Source organism: Squalius cephalus, assembly GCF_949319135.1.
Source record: "Squalius cephalus genome assembly, chromosome: 1".
Lineage (NCBI taxonomy): Eukaryota > Metazoa > Chordata > Actinopteri > Cypriniformes > Leuciscidae > Squalius > Squalius cephalus.
The window spans coordinates 35998857-36017998 of NC_137122.1; the positions used below are offsets into that span (position 1 = coordinate 35998857).

The 19142-nt window shown below is 38.5% G+C and overlaps 3 protein-coding genes across 3 annotated transcripts in view; 2 read left to right on the top strand and 1 right to left on the bottom strand.

The window, feature by feature from the left end:
- Positions 1-45: 45 nt before the first annotated feature.
- scpep1 (serine carboxypeptidase 1) lies at positions 46-5236 on the bottom strand. The gene is made up of 13 exons (XM_079883118.1): positions 5042-5236; positions 3940-4079; positions 3669-3758; positions 3302-3457; positions 3147-3221; positions 2877-2949; positions 2647-2684; positions 2068-2196; positions 1842-1932; positions 1642-1755; positions 1415-1552; positions 509-672; positions 46-302 (listed from the first exon to the last, which is right to left on the bottom strand). The coding sequence occupies exons 1-13, from the start codon at positions 5100-5102 to the stop codon at positions 240-242; spliced, it is 1332 nt and encodes a 443-aa protein (XP_079739244.1). The 5' UTR covers positions 5103-5236; the 3' UTR covers positions 46-239.
- Positions 5237-5271: 35 nt separating this feature from the next.
- Positions 5272-9293, top strand: coil (coilin p80). The gene is made up of 7 exons (XM_079883096.1): positions 5272-5630; positions 5729-6770; positions 7647-7736; positions 7932-7979; positions 8053-8122; positions 8270-8358; positions 9093-9293. The coding sequence occupies exons 1-7, from the start codon at positions 5380-5382 to the stop codon at positions 9150-9152; spliced, it is 1650 nt and encodes a 549-aa protein (XP_079739222.1). The 5' UTR covers positions 5272-5379; the 3' UTR covers positions 9153-9293.
- Positions 9294-10805: 1512 nt separating this feature from the next.
- Positions 10806-19142, top strand: part of rab11fip4a (RAB11 family interacting protein 4 (class II) a) — a 45717-nt gene continuing 37380 nt past the window's right edge. Inside the window, exon 1 of the mRNA XM_079883069.1 lies at positions 10806-11078. Coding sequence (XP_079739195.1) covers positions 10926-11078 — 153 coding nt within the window. The 5' untranslated portion in view covers positions 10806-10925. The remainder of the gene's footprint in view (positions 11079-19142) is intronic.

The window sequence follows — 19142 nt, forward strand, 5'->3', positions numbered from 1 at the left end:
TAAGGTTAGTTCTTTCTTAGGACATGTAGATTTCAGAATTCAAACTGTATAAAAATTATGCCTTTATTGTTTGCACGCATTCAAATTTACAAATTTTACAAGACGAGCATTGTAAAATGATTACATTAAGATCTCAAACAAAATGTAAAAAGAAAAAAAAAAAGTGTCAGATTTTGGTAAAATAACTGTTGATTGTCTAAAAAAGATTCACAAGCCAGTTTGCATCTGAATGAGATCCATCACTCCTGCTGAGTCACCATCTTCAACATCCGTAGAGCCATTGGCCCCTGGTCAGATGGGATCTGTGATGTAATGGATAGAGATGTTCACATACACTCATCAGGACTAAAAATAAATACTGAGAAATGCATTTTCATTTCAGGAAAACTAAAACTAAACCACTATAGCTTCTGCTGTTATTGCCATGCTAAAACTAAATGAATATGACAAAATTACATATTACATGATTTTATAAACATTAAAAAAGGCAAAAAAAAAAAAAGTGTACCATATGTCCAGCTTTGAGGATCCAGTAAAAGGCAAAGTTCTTATAAGTCTTATAGAAAGCTCCAGTCTGCCTCTCAGTTTGCGGGTCTTCCAGTGCTGTCCATTTCATCTTGTTGAAGTACTGGAGTCCATCCCATTTCAGCTGTTTCACCCACATCTCCTGACCTGCTCATAAATAAACAAATCAATTATCACTGCAGTGCAGAAAAGCTCTACTGACGACAGCCAATCGTAATGGTCTCCCTAAATATCAAACTTATGGGCAAAATGGATTACAAAAAGCTTACAGACACCTTCTAATAACATCCCCTTCCTAACAGGGTGATCTGATCACAAGTGGTCAGCTGTGGCATGTTACCAATCACACCTGGTATTAAAAGGCATTGTGTTTGACCACTTCTGTTCGGATGTCATGGATAGTACTGTCTCTACATAAACCAGTGTTTGGTAAATATGTAATGGTCTTAGTGTATGTTACTTTAAGACCCATGTTTGGGGTGAAATATATGCTGTGCTATTCTGTTCTGGTTTGTGCTTTTCTTTAAACAAAATACAATCGTTAACCTGTCAAGTGGATCATTTTCAACACACTATTGGTTACAAGTGGAGAGCCTTTATTTGTCCCGAACGAAAAATAAAGACAGTGACACACCAAAGTGACAAAAGCCGACTGTGTAGTCGCCTCATGTTGGCTGCGTCTGGGCCAGAAAGCTAATCTGCCACTAGCCCGACTAGAGGCGACATGTGGAACACGCCGCTAAAACTAGCCCGAAAGCTGCTCATCGATCATCGGCTTGGTGTGTCACGCCCCTATGAAGGATATATGGTGACATGCACAACTACCAGGTGTAAATGGTTGGCCAAGAGTTGCCATTCTGAAATGTTTACTGATGGTTGACGTCCTCACCCATTGTGTCCACGATGAGATCCAGCTGGCCATTGTAGATGGTGACATTGACACCTGCAGCCAGAAGCTGATCCACAATGTTCACCACAGGCTTCATGAAATCTCCTGCCATGCTGACAAACACGGCATCAGCTTGTCCTGAAGAAACAGGTTTCACTTGTGAGAATCATAATGTTGTTTTTGTATTTACACAGGCATACCTCTGTAAATCATAAAAAGAATAATACCTCCCCATGTGACATTCTTTGGTATGACACCAAGCTTCTGTCTGATTGGCCCGTTCATCAAGTTAGCGAGGGACTGACGGTGCAAAGGGCGAATGTGGTGCCGCTTCAGTAAGGCTGTGAAAAAACAAGACAAAACGATGCCTAAAACATTTATGTAACGCACAGAAATTTTGAATAACAGTGCATGTTGAAGGTCTCACAGAGAAATCCATCCACGGCTTGATTTGAACTGGTCTTCATCTCATCAGAGTCTTGAGTGAGGATGTTGTAGAAGTTCACACCATTTGTGTTCTGTAACAAAATAGTTTGAGGAACTAAATGAATCACATGATGTTCATTAATCCTATTTCTTTAATTAAACAATGAAACCTCTACCTAAACCCATTCCTAAGCTACAGAAAGCTCTGTAGAGCACGTTCAGCTCACCTGCTCCACAACGTTCTCTGTGATGGACCATAAGTCAGTGGCTTTTAGGTACTGGCCCTGTTCTACTGCGTCCTGCACCGCTTTTGCTGCTTTAGTCACCTCATCCAGCCCATTGTCATCCAACAGAGACTAGACCACAGCACAGACACACATCAGAGGGATTAAACACAAGTTAATGATTATGAACAGTGAATGGCTGCAAGGGAACATTTAATTTGGCCAAATCATCATATTAGAATGATTTCTGAAGGATCATGTGAAACAGAAGACTGAAAATTCAGCTTTGCATCTCAGGAATAAATTATGTTTTAAAATATATTTAAATATAAAACAGTTGCTTTAAATTGCAATAATATTTCACAATATTACTGTTTTTAAAATAAAATAAATGCTGCCTTGGTGAACATATGAGACTTCTTTCAGAAACATTTTTCTTTAAATCTTACCAACTCCGAACTTTTAAATGGTAATGTATGCAAATGTCAGATCATTACTGTAGTAGTATGTTTTGATCATGCTAATGCAATCATGCTTAATCACTGTGAAGAGGAGACAGAGGAGTTATGGTGAATTACTCACTGTGCTGTAAAGATAAGGACCCCATGTCATGACTGAATCTGCAGGAAAAACAAGCAATCGGATGTGGTTTTTGGGGGGTTTATGCAGTCATGTGAGTCAGGACTATATAATCATGATGAATGTGCATGCATAATGACTAGTAAACTGAGATGTGATAACTTAAATCAATAAAAAGACATATACTGTAGCGGTCCACAACCAGATTGAAGCTTAACAAGCTTTTTACAAACCTATAGGAGAGATCCAGGAGTCTCCTAAAGCCACCCCAGCAAAGTTGCATTTGATTGAACCAGCTTGAACTGCCTAAAGAGAGAGGAAATTACCATTCAGTTACCAAGTATTCTGAAGAGTTGCCAGATTTACTTTTGAGGAACCAATCTGACTCAAGCTCTCCCTCTTTTAGAGGAAATCACCGAAGCACATGACTTAAATTGTTTTATGAACGTCTTGTGCAAAATTGCCTCTCATGAAGCCTAAAGTGAGAACAAACATTTCAGTACCTTTGTGAGCTCGAGGGAAATAGCTGCTGCCATTTTGCCTCCGTAAGACTCCGAAAATATATAGAAGGGAATGCTCTGTTGGGGAGAAAAGTAAGATACTATGACGAATGTGAAGAGTAGAAATTCAGTCTGGTAGGTATTTTTGTTTTGCTTACTTGAAACTCTGTCTTTAGAGAGAAAAAGCTCTTGAGGAGGACCATCATGTCTGATGCTACCATCGCAACGTCCTTGGTGAGGGCGTCTTCAGTGTCTGTGTAACTGTATCCGGTGCCCACTGGGTTATCCACAAATAGCACACTGGAAGCACGCACCTGCATAGACACATATTTTTGGATGAACAATAAATTATTCACATGTTCCACACTAAGTGGTTTTTTTATTGTACATAATGCTTATATTAAAGTTATATATACAGAAACACTGAATCAAAACATGCAATATATAGATTCCATACTTCCTGAAATAAACATCTTAATCAATATTGCAGATATGAGAGTCAAGACAATATATTAGTTTACCAACCCAAGAGGTTTCTCTCGGCTTCAGGTCTCTATCAAGAGGTCCAATTTCCTCAAAATTGCCAAAACCACAGCTAGATCCCCCAGGACCTCCCTAAAATAAACAGGAGCATGAACGACCTTAGATGTACTTCAGAAAATGAAAATCAGGATGGATAAACAGGAGAAGGTATAACAGCTATGTGAATTCTGATTGAAAAAAAAAGCTTCCACTGAGATATTCTCTAAATGGAGAGGATATATGACAGTTCACACTGGTCAGAGGAGTGACTAACCTGAAGCCACATCACCAGAGGTAGTTCTTTATAACTGGCACTGGAGCTGTTGGCGTAGTACAACCACCAGAACATATGAGCTCCATCACGGACATCCACATATCCCCATGATTCTTTGGCTTGAACTGGAACACAACTACCTGTTTTTTGATGATAAGAACAACAAAAGTCAGATTATTTATTATTCGAGCTTGGAGTTTGTGCAAAACTGTCTAATTGTAAATGAAGCAGAGATTTTCTTAAGAGACGTTTAATTGGCGACAGGAGGGAGGATAGGTAAATAATTAAACGATTCCGGTTCCGATTCTTTTAAACGATTCTGTTTCGGTTACGTAAGCTATAAGATTCTTTCTTTTTTCTTGCAAAACATACAGAGATTAGCCTACATGTGTATGATATACAAGTTCAACTTTGTATACAAACATAACACAACGGTAACAGTTTTTGGTTCATTTCGAGTCGGACATGGCGACAGTAATAACTGCGATGTATATGGTATTCAATTCAGTAACAGCTCCAATTTAATTATTTATTTTAAAATGAGAACTAAGCTGTACAAACAATATAAAAAAAAACTTACATACAGCATTAAACTATAGTTGCATGGTCAAATTTTACTTTACGATATATTGTTTCCATCCGTTTTAATGTCAAATTTAAATAGTTCAAACATAAATCTTATTCCATTTGACTTTATGAATATAGTAACGAACAATTATTATAATAATTAAACCGAATATCAATGCTCAACTGAAGAGTTTTTGATTCGATAAAAAGAACCGACTCATATACGAGTCATTCGGTCTGACTGCCACACAACTGTAGGCGCATGTTCGAAAACGGTTGGGAACAGAAATTTCAGGAAAAACTTTCGGTATAATTGTAAAAATGGAACTTGGTTCACAACCTTGGGTCGATTAACTGGATACAGTTGAAACAACGGACACCATCTTTCGCTTTCACTTTGTGTCTAAAGTTACAAAACATTTTAGTATATATTCTCATGCTGCAATTGCACCCCCTAAGACCAAAAAGGGTGACTGTGCTTAAAAAATATACAAGTTATCCCTAAAAGTGTATACAGCACATAAATATGGCATACCTTTGTGAAAGCTCAGAGAAAACATGAGCACAACCAGCATGCCAATCCACGACCGTGCCATTGTTACTGATCTCAAGCTCGCTCAAACAGGCTTCCACAGTGACCCACCGGCGGCTGCTGGTGCTCAGACCCAAACCTGTGAGCAGCAATGTGATGTACGGAACCGCATCATATGACTTCAGTCAGCTGACGACCGGGGAACTAAATAAACCACCGGTATACTCTTCTCCACACCAGAAGAGGACAGCAGAGGGTGTGACAGCGTGACTGAAGCCCTCGTTTAAAACAGTGAGCGCTTCCATCGGCCTCATTGATTCATCTAACAACACTGCTCAGGCATGGCCAGCTCCTCTCTCAATGCTGTCAGGGTTAGATTGTACTTTGATTATCCTCCTCCCGCGACACCTGAGTGTCGGATGTGTTGGTTGCTGGTGGACTTGAACAAATGCCGAGTTATCGCAGATCTTTCCAGCATTATAAAGGAAAAGTTTGGCTACAGCCGTAAGACTATTTTAGACCTGTTTATTGAGGATTGCTACCTGCCTTCCATAGAAAGTATATATATAGTACGTGATAATGACAGTATAAGGTAAGAAGTGTATTGTATAATAATATGGTGGACGTTCTTGCTAGGTTAAATAACCTTTTAAATGTTGATAAGTGTTTATTTGTCATCCCCATTGACAGGGTAAAGGTATTCAGTCCTGTTTATGTTAATGGTGCCGAGGCTTACCAGAACTCCGAAGCACAAATCTTAAAGACCAAGAAAAGAGTGAGAGAGGATGAGACGCAGATCTGTGAAGGTCTGAGTAAAAAAAAGAGGAATGAAGATGCTCATAGCAATGGCTCTGCACCAGCAGAGGATGGCAAAAAGAAGAAGAAAAAGAAGAAAAAAGAGGTGAAAGAGTCAGCCACCAAACCTGCCACCCCTCAAAAGAACATTTCAAGCCCCTCTTCTTCGAAAAGCAACAGAAAAAGCACTTCCGCTGTCGCCATCAGTGACAAAACAACTCGTACAAAGAATCATGTACCAACGTCAAGTTCTTCAGATAGCAGTGAGGACGAATCTCACAAAAAGGCCCCTCCACCAAAACCTAAACCCAAGCAGAATGGTGCAACCAAAAAGCCCGCTGTGGCTGCGCGAAAAGAAAGCACATCATCGGATTCATCATCTTCGGGTGCTGTTAATAAATCCAAAAGCAGCATCACTGTACAGCCACCTCCTGTTACACCTAAACCATCTAGCACAAACTCAAAACTTCTACTACAGACACCTCAACGTAGAGAGAGCTCCACAGATTCTTCTTCCTCCTCCTCCTCCTCCTCATCACCCAGCCAAGTCAAACCTGTAGCCAAGAAATCACAAGCAGCAAGTCAGCCCTCCTCAACCACTCAAAATTCAGTTCAGTCGGTCTCGTCTTCTGTGTCTAAAGAGCCCCAGGATAAGGCAGAGAGCTCAGACTCTGATGCCAGTGAAATAGAGCTTGTGATTAAAAAACCAAACCTACAAGGAATGGGATTGAGAATTGCCGGTTTGAGACCCTGCGCCAGTGAGGCAGCAGGCCGAGGAAACACAAGAGGTCAGGAGAGAGGCAGAGGTCGAGGTGCAAATCGAGGCAGTTGGAGAGGAGATTTTGGTAGGGCCAAGGGAACACCGTGGAAACAAGACTCTCCTTTCGAGCGGCAGAAACAGAACGATTCCCTGACTAATGAAAGTTTTATTCTGCAGGTGAGATGAATGTGAAGATGTGATTTATTATAAGAGGCTACTGTTATCTAAATTTAGCATAAGCCTGCTAACAAATTCTCCACTACACCACAAAATCTAGGGTTTTCAAGCAGGGCTCTGTGGAAAAGATATGAAGAGTTCAGATTATTATTATTTTTTTATAAAGCTTGTATATTTAAGTTTACAGTAACAATTAATAGGTACTTTGCATTGCCATTTAAGTGAAATTATTGAACTTAAATATACGAGCTTGATAAAAATGATCATTCTAGAAGAAAATTTCAGATGGCACTTAAGAGGCTTTTGCATCTGAACTCTTCATATGTAAATCATATATGACCGGATTCACAGACAAGGCTTAAGTTAGTCCCAGGCTAAAATGCACTTACTTCAGACACTTACACTGGCATGTCTTGAAATATGTCAGTGCCATTGTTTTGTCTCAAGATGCACAGCAGTAATGTTTTTTTTTTTCTAAGGTACGTTTAAAAAAAGCTGCTTAAATGTCCTAATTGAACTAAGGCTTAATTCTGGCTTAATCTAAACCCTGTCTGTGAAACCATGGCCCTTAATATAAAGTGTTACTCAGAAAATCTATCTTTTTATGTAGGGGGTCCCTTGGTTGGCTAGGTTAGAATATCTGAGTGTTTGGATCAGGGGTCCCTGGGTTAGGAAAACATAAAAATTTTCACAATTTCTGTCATCCATCCAGACCTGAACAACACTTTCAACTAATAGTTCTTTGTTTTTCATACTTTATTATATAAATAAGTTACAAATGTATTAATGTAATGCATTATCTATGTATTTATTGTTTATTTTATTATTTTTGAAAACGTGAATCACTAACCATGCGGTGGATGTTTTGTGTTGTAGAATCCACCTGAACCAGCTCCCAAACGAGACTACGCCGCTTTACCCCTGCTGGCAGCTCCTCCTGCACTGGGTCAAAAGATCGCTTTTAAGGTGCAATGTGATTTGATGAATGATAATAGAAACACTTGGGGATTTTTTTATCATCCTGATAATATCATACATGCATGATTATTTATGCTCAGTTGTAATTATAATACTTCCTAGTTTCAGTGAGCACATGCCAGTGATCAGTTTTCCATGGAGATGGTCATTGAATCTCTTTGATTGTTCTCTCCTGTCTCACAGCTTTTGGAGCTGACCGAGAACTACACGCCAGAGGTGTCTGACTATAAAGTAAGCCATCGTACACCTCTGTAATGTGAATTGTGTTGTGTGCACATTAAAAACAGTCTTTGCTGTTATTTAGGAAGGGAAGATTATTGCATTCAATCCTCAAACAAAAGTGATGGAGCTTGAACTGCTCTCTCAACCTCAAGGTATAACCAACACCTTTTTATTTATTTATTATTTCCACTGTTTCAGTTATATAAATCTGACACCTGAAGCTTGGCAGCTGCTTTATTACGTGTTAGATTGCACTCTTCCTTCTGCAGCAATAATTTATTTTGTTATGTGTCTTTTAGCTCCAGTTGAGCCTGGCAAGTTTGACCTGGTATATCAGAACCCTGATGGATCAGAGATAGTGGAGTATGCTGTCACACACGGATCACAGGTACTGAAGGCTCTCTTAAATGTTACTTTAGGTTCACACACCCACATCAAGTGGATTTTAGTATGGCTGGAACATTGAATTGACCAATCAGAATTCAGGGAAAGATCTATCTATATATTTAAAAGATTTTATTATGGGTTGTAAATGCATATGAACTGATCAGGTATAATACTAAACACACAGGCAAGATTACTGGAACTACATCATTAGGTGAATGTGTATTTCATCATTTGTAATTACAATGTATTACAACAAATTAACTCCTGGCTGTTACCTTCTTTGTTGGTGGGGAGATGTTTTAGATATCAGCAAGATAGTCCGCGGTAGTCATATGAATAAATAAAAAATAAAAAAGCTTGTAGCACGAAGAGCGACTAATTATCGCCACAACTAATTATTTCTCAGCTCATGTCATATGGTGAATTCAGATTTTGAATCATAGTTACTACACTTGCTGGGGAAATGCATTTGACACAAAGGAATATAAAAGTGCATACTCCATGTTTAACACATGCAGTATATGTCCTGAGCTGACAGTGCTAATGCGAGTGCTGTTTGGCAAAGCTCTAAACCCTTTTTTGTAGTTTGGATTGTAACCCCATCCCCCAATCCCACACAATTGTTGCTTTCTGATTATCCCTTTTAATTGTTGAAGTGAATAAGGGCAGTTCTTTGTACAAGTGCGTATGCTGTGGTAGGCTAAAACAAGCCTGTCTTTGATGTCTTTACTGCAGCTGACTGAGCGCTGGGATTCTCTTCTGGAGCCCCGGCTCATTGTGGAAAATGTCGGATGATGGTCAGAAAACATGCAGCCTGAGACACACCTATTCGGATGACCATTCTTATTTTAATTTTGTTTTGTGGAAAATTCTCATGAAAGTGTATTAACCTTTTATTTTTTATTCTTAATGTCAGTTAAATAAATACTTTGTTTAAAAAAAAAAAAAAAAGGGAGTATTGGCAGTGTCTGTTTATATAGTGAGTACAAATAGCCAAGACTGTTTTTTACTAACTACTGCGATGCCGGGATTTAAAAAAAAATGTTTTTACAAATAGCATATTACTTATTTTTACATTTACTTTGTAAACTTTCTGTGAATTGCATCAAGATGATGAATACAGAAGATAAGTGAAGTCACCACACAAACCAACAACTAAAAAGCACACTTTTTTACTTTATCAAAGAATACGCATGGAAATTGCGTATGTAACTATAGCAACAATAGAGTACATTAATGCCCAGTTTATTGCAGAATGAATATGCTCCCGATCTTGACTACGCAGCTTTACCCTTGCTGGCAGCTCCCCTGTAGTGGGTCAAAAAATAGCTTTAGAGTTTCTATGTGATTTGATGAATGATAATAGAAATTAAATTATCCTAGTGATAATATTATATATGATTGTTTATGTTCAGTTGCTAATAGAGCCGACCGAGAACTATTTAATACTTCTGAAATTTAAATTGTTGCATAAACTTGTTTTTGATGCTGTTGTTATTAGGATGGAAAGTTTGTTGCATTCAATCCTCATACTGTATATACAGTATGTGTGTGTGTGTATAAATATTGAAGCATTTTGAGAGCATAGGGAGACCATCTCAGTTATGTCATTCTCAGTGCTTCATAGGAGTGGGCGTTCCCTGCGAGCTCTTTTGGTGCAATTTTGTTGCCATGACTCTCTGATTGGTTGAAAAAAAAATTAGGCAAAGAGTATACCGCCAATTAATAACATCAAAGATCTCAATTGGTCTGACTTTAAAAGTTTATAAGTTACTATTATAAAACAATTTCCCTCTCTGGAGAAAATGAATGGAGTTTTCACTTGCAGAACCCGGTCGTTGCACACTATATGCTGCATTTGTGTTTTCTCTCTGGAAGGATGAGGCCGGTAAAAGCAAACGGTTTTAAATACAGAGAGAGTCATTCAGATTAAAAAGTTGAAAATATATAAATAAAATCCTTTCATATGGACGTATAAACACTATAAAATGTTTTGTTGGAATTACAACAATCATTTGTCATGCCATTGTTGCAAGAACTAAATCCTTGGTCTCAAATTCTCTGTGTTTGGCCCATGCGAAAGCGGAGCTCTGTTGAGTAATGAATAGCAAAGATAGTGTGTATATAATAGCCTACATGAAAATGCTAAGAATATTATTATGAACTGATATTCATTCAGCAGTGCTGACAAGAGTACAGGAACATATATGATCATACTACTACTGTATCTGTTTTGAAACTGCTTTGGATTCAGAAGAACAGTCCAAAATTATGTTAAAGTGAATTCAATTGATTTAATCCAATCAGAGATTCGTTGACATTTATGTCAACTGCGTGAACCAATTAAAGCGAGCGAAACACATCCGCATCACAGGTGACGTCAGCAGGAGCGCGCGACCCCTCCGCGCGCGCACTTGATGGTTTCTCCCAGCTGAACTGAAGTGATGCTGGTCTGATGTCAGAGCGCTGAGTGAAGCTGAGCTCCGCGCGAGCAGAGATGATGGCGAGCGCGCTCACAGCATCACAACCTCTCTAATACAACGCGTTTGACAGCGCATCATCATAACAATGGACGGCAATGTCTTCCCCGACCAAGAACAGCTGTTGGTATTCCTGAAAAAGCTTAAAGAAGTGTTCGACGTGTGCGACGAGGATGCAGACGGATATATTCGGGTTGAGCACTTCGTGGACCTCGGTCTACAGTTCGGCCAAGGAGATGAAGTAAGAACCTGTCTTTACATAATCATTCTCTCATTTTCTTGACTCAGGAATGTTTGTCATTTAATACTGCAGTGCACTTTTGTACCTTACACCTAACAGTCTCTGGGAATATTTCAGTAAATCACTTTCACCTGTTTGTGCAAACAGGTCGGCTTATATTCTGTAATTGGTGCTGGACGTTTATGGTGCTGTAGTCTTATTTAGGCTACTGGCATTTTAATAATTGCACTTCCGCCAAGTAACCAAGACAACAGTCTCCTTCAACTGTGATGTCATCAGCCATCACTTACAGAGTCAACAGTTCATTTTTGTTTAGTTTTTGTAGATTTAACAGATACAACATATTCGAGGAACAAGGAATACATCACAATATTAATTCCACAACAGGCCAGTTTAATGACAAAATATATAACTTAGTTGACTTGTTGTCCAGGGCAAACAAAATATATGTCCTGAAAGGTACAGTATAGTTCGCCCAAAAATGAAAATTCTGTCATTATTTAGGTACCCACCTCATGTCAATTCTGTATGACACTCTTCTTTGAGACATGAAAGACGATATTAAATAATGTTGGGGATTAAAACGTTTCCATTCCCTTTGACTTCCATTATATGGACTAAAATAGAAAGGAAGGCAATGGGAACCAAAACTGTTCGGTTACCAACATTCATCAAAATATGCTTCACAGAAGAAAGAAATTCATGACATGGTGGTTTTCCCTTGTACTGAAGACATTGACTACGTTTACATGCAGCCAATAACCCGTTCAAAACCGGAATATTAGCAATAACCCGGTCGCGCACGGCCATGTAAACACCGGCAAAAACCCGGATATGGTCATATACCGGTTTTTAAAAACCCGGATATGATCCCTGGGGTACCCCTTTTCTAACCCGAATATTTGGTCATGTAAACGCGTATCGGCATATCCCGTTTATATACTGTCTATGGCATATCCCCATCAAAAGAAACATTGATTTGTGTTCTGCGCATGTTCTATTCGCAAGGAATCTTGGTCTTTTGAGTAGAGTTTTGTTGTCTTTGGATACAGGAAGAAGAATCGGAAATGACGCATATTGCGTCTTAAGGTTGTCAGTACGTCCAGACGCTAACCGTGCGTCGCCGTTTACACCGGGATATTGCCAATTTAATACAAATTCCATGTATACAGGAGTAACTCTCTCTGCTCACGCATGTAAACGGGTTATTCCGAATGTTTCAGAAACCCAAATAGTGACCCTAACCCGACCATAACCCGAATTTTAACAGCTTGTAAACGTACTTGACATAAACATAATAAAGGATACATTGAAAACTACATATTGAAATTCTTATTTATAATAAGCTACACATTTTTAGATGGTGATCAAAATAACCATTCATTTCATTGTCAATGTTGATCATGATGTTAAATGCGTTCTGTTTGTAGAATCTCAAGCATCGAGCGGTACTGGTTTTCTTAAATGTAGATCTTGACCTTGCATTTCTGGCTTCGGTGGGTCAGCTGTGTGCTTCTTGAAGACCTGCCAATAAATACTTTTGTCTAGAAATCTGTCTAATGGACAGCATGTCTCCTCGGAGTGACCAGTCAATACCCACCGGCCTGAGTGATGATTGCTGCTGCTGCTGCATATCAGTTGAGCTGAGTTTGTGTATTTTGGTTGAAATTACTGTTTACAGCTGTAGCGCTATGTCAACAAAATAGAGCAAGTGAACTTTTTTAAATTAATAAATTAAGTACAAATATTGAAATTGGCAAAATAATAATAACCTGATTGACTTTCATAGATTTATTTAATGCTGTACTTTAAACCGTGACATTGCTTTTCGTGGTGATCGTTTAGTTTATCGGTTAGCTGATCTGTCGGTTCAGCTTATCTTCCAGAGCATGACCAAAACAAACAACATAATGGGAATCACAGGTGCTTTGGCTAATCCTCATTATCTTTTCTTATTTGCAGAGACGCCTGTTATTCTGCCCAGTTGGGCTACATTGTATTTGTCAGTTTAGTCACTCATCGTGCTTTGTTTTAAATTTATTAGACCGTACACTGGAGAATCTGGACCCTGAATGTGCTTTCTCGTGTCAATAGGCAAGTATGAAATAACGGGTATAAAAATACCCTTTTCCTTTACTGTCACCATGGCGATCATGTCTAACACTAATGATGCTGAAAAGGCCTTTCAGTAAATCCTGGGTGGTGTTTAAGCTTTAAGATAAGGACATGCAGGTTGTTTTGGATCTGTAGGTTTAGGTTAGGCTACATAACTTTAGAAAAGATGGCTTGATTTATCTTGAGATTGTAGTTTGAGTTTTGGTGCTCTTAGTTGACCGTAGCTGAATTATTTTCTTTGCATGACAAATTATAGTCCGTTTTTTTCTGCTCCATGTGCTGCTCAACCATGTGCAACCATTCTTGGTTGGCACTTGCTGTTTTATTCAGCTGATTAAGATGTTTAATTGGCTTCCTTTACACATTCAATTGAATCCATAATGAATTGTGGTGCCTCAAGGCTCTTTGTCATTTAAAATAAGTCTCTATGGTCTCAGTGGACTGCAGTAATGGAAACGGAATGAGCAAACCTGCCTCGGTTTGCCTAAATCTTTTTCAGGAAATCTTGATGTGACTTAAATGACACTGCTTAATGTGCTTATTTCATATTGAACATGCTTACATTCAGTATTATCTAAAGGGGTTTTTAGAGATTCAGATTTATTATTTGTTTTTGTATCTTTAGGCTCTCTTATCCCAGTCATTTTGGATTATTAATGTGATCATTAAGCATTGAGATCATCTCATTTGATTTCAGAAATTACCCATGCCAGCTCAGACAGTATATTTCTACAACACATTAGGTTGTGCGACTGTATTGCTTGCTAAAGAGAGTGAGTAGTGGTGACAAATGGGATGATTTTATCTGATTGATAGTGGGCACAAAGGGGAAGGACTCCGTAAGTATGGGACGGGGCCTATAGTGCAAGGTAGCGGTAGCGGAGGCGGAGCCACCCCTCGGTCCGATAGCATTCGGGGGGTGGTTGGGGTTCCATTCTGAGGGTTGTTTCAGAGGGTGGACGATCTCCCCCTCGGTCCGTTTGCCGCGGGTCTCCGGACGGCCCTGCCTTCACCACAGAATCAGAACAAACCAAAATACAAACTGCTGCACAGGACAAATGGTATGTAATCACCTCTGAATGAGGTGCAAATTATAATGTGGAACTATGTAAATTACATTATCTCAAATGATAGTTTAACATTTTGCAATTATGTTGTGTTTTCTTTGTAACGTATATGATTTTCTGAAGTGTCTCAGCTGTAAGATATAGCCTAACCATTTAATTATCGGATTCAATATATTGGCCACATTTTCTTAATGGACCGATAAAGATACCATTCAAAATGAACATATATCGACCGATACCGATATGGAGGCCGACATATCACGCATCCCTAATTTTTATGGTGTTTTTGTATGTTATTTTTAGTTGTATTTTTTGCTGTTATTTAAGTACACTACTGATACACACCAAATCTAGTGTACACCAGAAATGGATTAATAATTATAATAATAATGTAATGACGATGGATTACAGGTAAAATTGCTTTAATTTTTCAGCATCGTTATTCCATCATTACTCCAGTCTTCAGTGTCACTTTGATGAATAGAAAGGTCAAAAGAAAAGCATGTATTTGAAATATAAATCTTTTGTAACATAAATACCTTTACTGTCAATTAAAACAAATTTGAATAAAGTATTGATTTCTTAAATAAAACTTTTAATGAGCCCACACTTTTGAATGGTATTGTAAAGTAAACTTATCATATTCGTATGTTATTTATTTATTTTTTGTTACATATTACTCTTGTTACTTTTCATTTATTTTCCGCTTTCTATATTTAACTGGACACTATTATAGCAGAATAAAATTGAATAATAATAAAAAAAGAATCCTGTAATAAGTGCAGCAAAAAAAAAATAGCTGTAAAGTTGTGCTTGTCATTAGTCAGAAGCAAATGTTTTTGTGCCATGTTGTACCATTTGCTGTGATACAGTTCAGTGCTTTGTGCAGAAGGAAGTGATGTAACAGCATGAGTGTGAGTGTGAGTGTGAGGTACAGTCACAGATGACTGGTCTCTCTACATGGATTCTGAGTCACAGTTGTGAGGAACAGTCATGATAGCAGCTTGAATGTTTGTGATGACCGTCTCGAAGTCCTGGCAGGTCTTCTCACCAATCCGTCCTCCATTTCTTTTCTTGAATCCATTAGTTGCATTCAGTCTTAAACCATTAAAAAATGTTATCACCCCTTCTTCCACTTCTTCTATTATCTCATACCCTTTCCTTTTTCTCTGATGCCTTTTTCAGGTCAGCTTGTTCTTCATCCTCCATCTAGTCTTCACCTTCATTCCTTATTCCTCCCTCTCATCTCTCCCCTCCCCTTCTCCATCTCCTCCTCCAGTCCGTTTCCTGACGCTGTATGAGGATTGCAGTGATTGATATGCATGAAGAGCACGAGGATGTTTCAGTGCAGAACGTGTGGTGAACGTGTGCCTCTGCTCTTCTTCCCCTCCCACAGGCTGCACTGTAGTGGCCTTGAAGAGCGCTTGCTAACATTGAGCACTTGACACAACACTCATTCACAGCAGCACTACTTCACAGGGACGCTGATAGATCAAACAGTGACAAGATGTGAGGGTCAACAGCATCTGACAGAGCTTTAATTTAATCGTTCATTGATGCTGTATGACTTCTCATGGCTAAGATGGAACAGAGAATGCAGAATTGAAAACAAGAATGGTGCTTAGCTCATCACGTATGACTGTGAGGACGAAGTTTGATGTGCTCAGTGAGTTTAAAGAAACAAATTGTTGGTAATAAATCTGCAGCTAATCTGGACGTGGTGTGAATTTTTTGATTTTACTGATGTAGCCAGTTTTAGTGATGGAAACTGAAAACAACTGCTCCAAAGAACATCTTTAAAGGGTTAGTTCACCCAAAAATCAGTTACTCGCCCTCATGAGCATCCTGTCATTCCAAACCCATAAGACTTCAGTTCATCTTCAAAACACAAATGAAGATGAATCTGAGAGATTTCCCTCTCATTCCCCTTAAACTTTCACGCTTCAAAAAATTTATAAAGGCATAAATCCAAGTCTTTATATTTGAGTAAAAGCCTAAATTGAATCTGTTCATCATACTGTATAAAGCGATCATGTTTCTTTAGAAGACTTGGATTAAACTGCTCAATTCATATGGATGTCTTTTATGAATTTTTTGAAGCGTGAATGTTTTGATGTAATGGACTTTCGATGGAGGGACAGAAAATATCTTCATTTGTGTTTCTAAGACAAGTCTTATGCCTTTGCAACAATATGAGGGTGAGTGATGACAGCATTTTCATTACTGTTAAAGTCCCCCTGTGGTGAATAATTTTATCTCTTAAAACTTATCTTTGATCACCAAAATGACATTTAAAAAAAAATTCTTCATGCCTTAAAATAGCTTGAATGTAACTCCCTTGCCTCATTTAGTATACGCGGTTCTATGAATATGAGAATTAGCCCCGCCTCCCCTCAACTTGCACAAGCTCAGAGATCCGTTCGTTGGCGTGATTGGTTACAAGGTAGTTTGTGACGTCAGAATCACCAGCGATTTCATCTTACATTTTTGAGTTCACTGCAGTTTTAAAGAGAAAATACTCAGCAATAGTGTTGACTTATTAATTTGTACATGGTTTATCTTAAAGCATATTAAAAACACCACATAGACTAAACAACATTAAAAGCTTGATTTTCACCACAGGGGGACTGGGCCGAGTGCAATCGGGAATTTTTTTTCGCATCTTTGATTTAAATAAAGGGGGAAAAAATAAAAGCATGTAGTTTGTCACTCCTTTACATTTTTTGTTTATTCCATTTCTTATTTGGTAAAAAACATTATGCTTCCTTTTGGTCAGTGGTGGACCCTGATAAAGGTGATGCATTCGGCTATAGCAGCACAGTCTGTTACGCCAGCGCACACCTCACCTGACCACCTCATTAAATGCAACTAATCGCTCTCCTGTTTCTCCACATCCATTGATATGCAGAAATGCAACTTTACCTTGATTGTTTAACATACTGTATATGAGGTCTGGTTTTGATTTATTTATGTACACTGTGGTCGTTATGATTTTTAAATTGGTTTTGAACAAGGCTGCATTTATTTGATCACAAATACAGTAAAAACAGTAATATTGTGAAAATATTATTGCAATTCAAAATAACTGTTTTCTATTTTAACATCATTTAAAAATGTAATTTTTACCTGTGATGTCAAAGCTGAATTTTCAGCATCATTACTCCAGTCTTCAGTGTCACATGATCCTTCAGAAATCATTATAATATGATTTGATGCTCAAGAAACGTTTCTTTTTATTGTTGATAAATGTGCTGCTTAATATTTTTGTGGAAACCGTGATGCATTTTTTCAGGATTCTTTGAAGAATAGAAGGTTCAAAAAGAACAGCATTTATTTCCAAAGACAGTAAAGTTTATTTCAGAACAGAAATCTTTTGTAACATTATAAATTTCTTTTTTTTTGTCAATTTAATGCACCCTTGCCGAATTAATTTATAAAAGTATACATTTCTTAAAAAAAAAAAAAAAGACTTACTGACCCATACTTTTGATTGGTAGTGTGAATGGTATATGAATTGCATTTTTCTGTAGGCCTCTCTGAATTACTTTCTCTCTCTGTCTGAGCTGAAGTAGAGGAATTTGGGGCAAGTGATTTATTTAGCTCATGTGTGCTCCTCTGTGTGCATGCACCATTACACAGATGCATCACATCACCTGCTTTAACGGCCACTGGGTTTCAGCTCTCTGTTAGAGCTATTGCACTAAACACCTCTTTTTCCGTGGCAGCGTGGTGAATCATCCTAGCAGGTTATAAGGCGAGAGATTCAAGACTGAGAGGTTGTCAAGAACACTTCTCCTCCTATTGGAGGTGAATATATTTAGAAAGAAGTGACGTTGTCAAGGAGCTGTGTGTGAGGTGTGAAACACAGTGACGATGAATTCTGTGTTACCATGGAACGTTTTCTCATAAACTCGAACAAGTCTGGCAGCCCTTAAGGGCAACTTTCCCATAGGAATGAAAAATGACTAATGAGATCTTCTTGATATCTCCCTCACCATACAACCAAGGTAGCTGGCATAAACAAACAAACAAACCTTAATGTCTCAATTTCATATAGATGTTCGAATGAAGACATTTGCTAGAGAAAAAAGAAATTTCAATCTCATCTATAGGGGCTTTCGCACCGGAGGAACCTTTTCATAGTTCCTATAGAACTATTGGTGGAAGTACCCAGATTTTGGCGCGTTCGCACCGCTGGAACTATTTTAGCTCTAGGAACTACTTTTGGAGGAACTAATTTAGCTCCTACTTCAGAGTAGGGTCTAAACCAGCGCTATAGGAACTATCCGTGACGTTAGTGTACGCTTATTGGCCGAGCGCACGCTAAACACCAGTACCCGCCATTTTTAAAAAGGCTGTGTAAACGCACAGATTATAGCCTATATATTTACTCCACAAACTAACTCTACGAACATGGAAAACAGTGATAGATGGGACCTTTACGCGGAGGACAAAATCCAACACAACTTTGAGGGGACCAAGTGAAACATGATCATGTATTTCTGCTCTGCTAGCAACACTGTACATCAACCACACGGCAAACGCTAAGAACTTTTCATTACTGTCTAACGTTATGTATAATAGTTTTATCTAATAACATACTGTTAGACAGATCGTAAACTAATGAACACGGAGAATGTTTGCTCAGGCTCTGGCGTTCTCAGCGCCATCAAAATAAAAGTCACAACAACAAGCGCGGCTTACGTCATTTCAGAGTTCCTACTGGCGGTGCGAATGCAACCAGGAAAACGTTCCTAGGGGAAACATTAGTTCTTGGGGAACCAGCCCAGTGGCTAGTCCTAGAACTATCTGGTGCGAAAGCCCCTTAAATCACTATGAACATTTCTCATCAAATTCTTCCAAGACCAAATTATCTGAGCTA

Bases quoted from the DNA above. Each gene is read 5' to 3' on its own strand.
- scpep1 (XM_079883118.1), bottom strand. From the start codon at position 5,102: ATGGCACGGTCGTGGATTGGCATGCTGGTTGTGCTCATGTTTTCTCTG. The intron at 2,950-3,146 runs GTACTGAAATGT...CTCTCTCTTTAG, and splicing joins TTTCCCTCGAGCTCACAAAG to GCAGTTCAAGCTGGTTCAAT. The intron at 303-508 runs GTACACTTTTTT...ATTACATCACAG, and splicing joins TCCTCAAAGCTGGACATATG to ATCCCATCTGACCAGGGGCC.
- coil (XM_079883096.1), top strand. From the start codon at position 5,380: ATGGCCAGCTCCTCTCTCAATGCTGTCAGGGTTAGATTGTACTTTGAT. The intron at 6,771-7,646 runs GTGAGATGAATG...TTTGTGTTGTAG, and splicing joins ATGAAAGTTTTATTCTGCAG to AATCCACCTGAACCAGCTCC. The intron at 7,737-7,931 runs GTGCAATGTGAT...CCTGTCTCACAG, and splicing joins GTCAAAAGATCGCTTTTAAG to CTTTTGGAGCTGACCGAGAA.